The following is a 4,036-nucleotide window of genomic DNA, read 5'->3' on the forward strand; positions in this document are numbered from 1 at the left end:
CCAAGTGCAGAAGTATAAACTTTTATTTTGAAGGATTATTATAGAAGGGTTTAAAACGTAACTGACAGTCATTGAATGTGATATTAAACTCAGAGCCAGACAAGTGAATACACTCCTGGAAGTTAGCCAATAGCAATTGAGATAGACGGAAGGGGAGGTGTGTCAAACAGGGGTGGGAGGGGTAATTCAAAGTCTTTTTTTCCTCGCTCTCTCTCAGTGCCAGGGCTCCCGGACGACAGACGTGTTTCCACCGGAGGAGCCGAGCGAGGTTTTTTGCAAATGGGGTTTTATTGTTTTAATATGTCATAGGAGTGTACACTCCAATGTATAACTGTAATCGTGCTTACATCAGTGGAATTAAATTCCTTATAATTGTAAACCAGTTTTGGTAGCATTATTGGTGCAGCGTGTCGACGGCACAAGGAAGCCGGCCACATGGCTGGCTCGGCCTCCCCTTTGTTATGAGGTAAAAAATACTATCTTAACAGCATCGGCAAACCCATTGCTTTACGGCAGTGGGCTAGCCAAAACAATCGATTTCCCTACCCAGCCAGTGCCTTCCTGCCCGACCTGGGTCCTTTTGGTTCCTCATGGGACCCTCCGGTTTTCAGAGCCCTAACCATAACCAAGTGGGGGACTTTAATGACTAGTAGTCCCCAGCCCTAAACATAACCAGGAGGGGTCGCTCTTATAAGCCCTCCGGTTTTCAGAGCCCTAACCATAACCAAGTGGGGGACTTTAATGATCAGTAGTCCCCAGCCCTAAACATAACCAGGAGGGGACATGCTTTTAAGACCTAACCATGGTTTGTATACTAATCTCAACCTGTTGAAATACAAACCTAACACACAACCTGGAATCACATGAATGCAATAAAATTGTGGTTTATTGTGAAAAATACTTACCTGGTGTTAGATCCTGGGGTACTTCTGGCCCGATACGGGGCTACTTACTGACTCAGCTCTCTATTAAAAGATTGTCGAGCTGGTGTTCTTGCGAGGGAACTCGCCTGGCTCTTCTAACTGCCGTTACTCCCGACGTCTACCCTGCTTCCTCCGGTCTGAGTGCACTCGGTCGAGGGGCCACCCTGACCCCGGGCGCTCCCACCAGTCGCGTCGGTTATGGCAGCTTCCCTCTTATGGATCCGTGCTCTTGGTAAATGCCAGGTTAGGTTTTAACGGCTAGGATTACTTCTAAAACCGTAAGGGATTGTTAAGTGGATTCGGTCTCTAGGATAACCTTACAGAACTCAGTTGTTAGACATACAATGGCTTTAACTTTTTACTGCCACGAGGAACTTTTTACTACTTAAGCAAATGAATGCACTTGAGAAATTTACTTTAAATGCAGATTAGATATTTATTGCAGGTTATATTTTAGTTAGTTTGCAAGGGTTAAAGCTACAGCTCACATAAAATGTCACTACACTTGATTCGTTACGTTAATTTTCTTCTCAGGTTATACTCATTAGTTTTAGTTGCCGAGATGGCTCGGTTGGAGCTGGATTTTCAAAGGTGCGATGAAAAGGTTCTTTTGGAGTTGTTAGGAGCGAAGGTCTGGCCAGACCCTCGGTCCTCCTGCTCTGCAGCAGAGTCCGTTCAACAGTCCTCAAAACTCAGTACAAAGTCTTTCTCGGGCTGCTGCGTCTTCTCCGTTGTCCAGTTGGTAAAGGCGAGCAGGGGGGAGAGGTGATTCTCCGTCTTTCAATTTCCGTCCTCGGACGCGGCTGTCGAACGAGGTCCAGTGTTTCTCCATGGATGGCTCGGTCGGCGTCCCATCGTGAATTCCCCGTTTGCCGTTTGCAAGTCACTTCTTTTATCCATCATTTGGGCTGTCAGCCCCCTCCTGTTCAATACATGATCTCATCCCCCTACCCTCTGGAAAGGGTGTTGGGTTCGAACATGTCCGGACATGTCCAGGCTTCATCCTGTATCATGCCTCTATGACTCATCTCTTGCGACAGTCTTTTCCTATTTTCTGCCAAGTCATCCTGACAAAACACTTTTATCGCAGCTCCGGTTACACAGGACATTTGTTAAACACTTATTACAATTGTTAAATCACTCTACTTAGTACACATTTGCTTATAAAATGATTATTGATCTCATCCTGTCCATACCGGGACAGAGAGGCCAGGGTGGAGGAGGCCATCCGGTTGGCCGCCATGCTAAGGGGGACGGAGCTGTTGGAGGGCTGAGGGAAGTTCTCCATGTTGAAAATGAAAGCAGTCCTGAAATCCAGCGGCAGCTTCTCGTACCTGCACAGCATCGGCGCTTCATTTGGTTAAAATGTCTCCACTTTGAATTGAGGCATTGTGTCATGTGCACTGACCTTATGAGCAGCTTCTCCAGAGGCTTGTTGAGCACCACCACGCAGGGCCTGTCTGACAGCGCCGCTTTGGGGGCGGGGATGGAGGGAGACTTGGACGGTGACGGATGACCCACAACCTTCCTCTTGGTCTTGGGGGTCGCCTCTTTGTTCTGAACGCGTTGAGGGAAGCGAAGTTTGAGGATCTGATCTCGCAGCTCATCAACAATCTGAGTTAACAAACGTCAGCGCAGGTTAGCTCAGAAAACACACAGCAACCGGTTCAACGTCTGTACAGATGTGACCGGCGCCACCTCGCCCTGTCTTCTGCCTTACTGAACCAGCCGTACTGAACCAGCCAGATGAAAGAAAAGCTGGAGGCCAAATGTCCGGGAGGTTCTTTACGTGACACTGCTTCATAGAGTGCTTTTAATCTGCGGGTCTGTTTCAACCTCTGCGGTTAAAAGCCTCTGAACGATGAACACTCATCTAACCGGAAGAAGCTGACTGAGATGACGATCCCACGCTGACTTCACAACGCCACCATGCCAGAACAGAACATGACATATTGAGTGTTTAACGTCAGTAACACCTGCTGAGATTTCACTCCAACAAACAGAAGACGACTAAATCTCAACTTGCATTGATGAACTGTTACCAGAGCCTCCAACTGCATCTCCTCTACCCAACGGCCCTCATCTGCTGAAGACTGTGAACAAGCTGGTGAATCGCCTTTGAGTTTAGATTGTTCGTCAAATTCACTGTCGTTACTCCAATTATCAATACATGGATGTCGACTGCTGTATCATGCTCTGCACTCATCTTTAAAGCTACATTTCCAAACAAGATTCACTAAATAAGACAATATTCTGCTCAATACAAAGAGAATGCAACATGCAATCCAACACACACTACAACACTACCACAAGCTGGAACCTCCGGGACGTTGTCCTCTTCACAAAGGCAGAGTCATTGGTTTGGAAGTGTCCCTATACTGTCACAACCTTCTGCAAGTACCTTGTTTCTGACGTGAGCTGGTGTACCAATAGGGAAGCCCAGACGCAGGACCATGCAGGGCGTCTTGGAGATGAGGCGGACCAGGTAGAAGGAGCTGGGAGGCTGGTCCGACCAACTGTGGACACACAAATCACTGAAACCTTGTTATTTCAAGAGCGAGATTATTTTGGACAGCTATGATTTATATCATTGAAAAGCTTGAAGAGATTAGTATTTGGCTAATCCATTTCATCAATGTGTTACCCCCTCAGATCGATTTTGAGATCCTTCGGGGGGTCCCGACCTCTTGGTTGGGAACCACTGGCGTAAAAGAATAGTTCACACACAACATGTCATTGTTTGTCAATTAAGCAGCAAAACTATCTGAAAACATCTGTTTACTAACGCGGGCGGTATAATGCAAGTCCTATTCATCCAGTCGTCGGCTTCCTGCTTCCCAAACACATGCATCTTCTAGGGGTGTAACGGTTCACAAAACTCACGGTTGGGTTGGGTACGATACAGTGGAGCCACGGTTCGGTACTGTTAGATCCTGGGGTACTTCTGGCCCGATACGGGGCTACTTACTGACTCAGCTCTCTATTAAAAGATTGTCGAGCTGGTGTTCTTGCGAGGGAACTCGCCTGGCTCTTCTAACTGCCGTTACTCCCGACGTCTACCCTGCTTCCTCCGGTCTGAGTGCACTCGGTCGAGGGGCCACCCTGACCCCGGG

General features: G+C 47.6%; 1 protein-coding gene across 1 annotated transcript; it reads right to left on the reverse strand.

Annotated features, from left to right (window-relative positions):
* Positions 1–542: 542 nt before the first annotated feature.
* On the reverse strand, positions 543–3,774 carry LOC306776000 (KICSTOR complex protein SZT2-like; the record flags this gene model as incomplete). The annotated part of the gene is made up of 6 exons (XM_079266593.1): positions 543–615; positions 2,120–2,257; positions 2,332–2,537; positions 3,325–3,439; positions 3,568–3,624; positions 3,710–3,774. The coding sequence occupies 6 exons, from the start codon at positions 3,772–3,774 to the stop codon at positions 543–545; spliced, it is 654 nt and encodes a 217-aa protein (XP_079122719.1).
* Between the last annotated feature and the right edge of the window lie 262 nt (positions 3,775–4,036).

The sequence above is a fragment of the Melanostigma gelatinosum genome, assembly GCF_949748355.1.
Source record: "Melanostigma gelatinosum genome assembly, chromosome: 4".
Lineage (NCBI taxonomy): Eukaryota > Metazoa > Chordata > Actinopteri > Perciformes > Zoarcidae > Melanostigma > Melanostigma gelatinosum.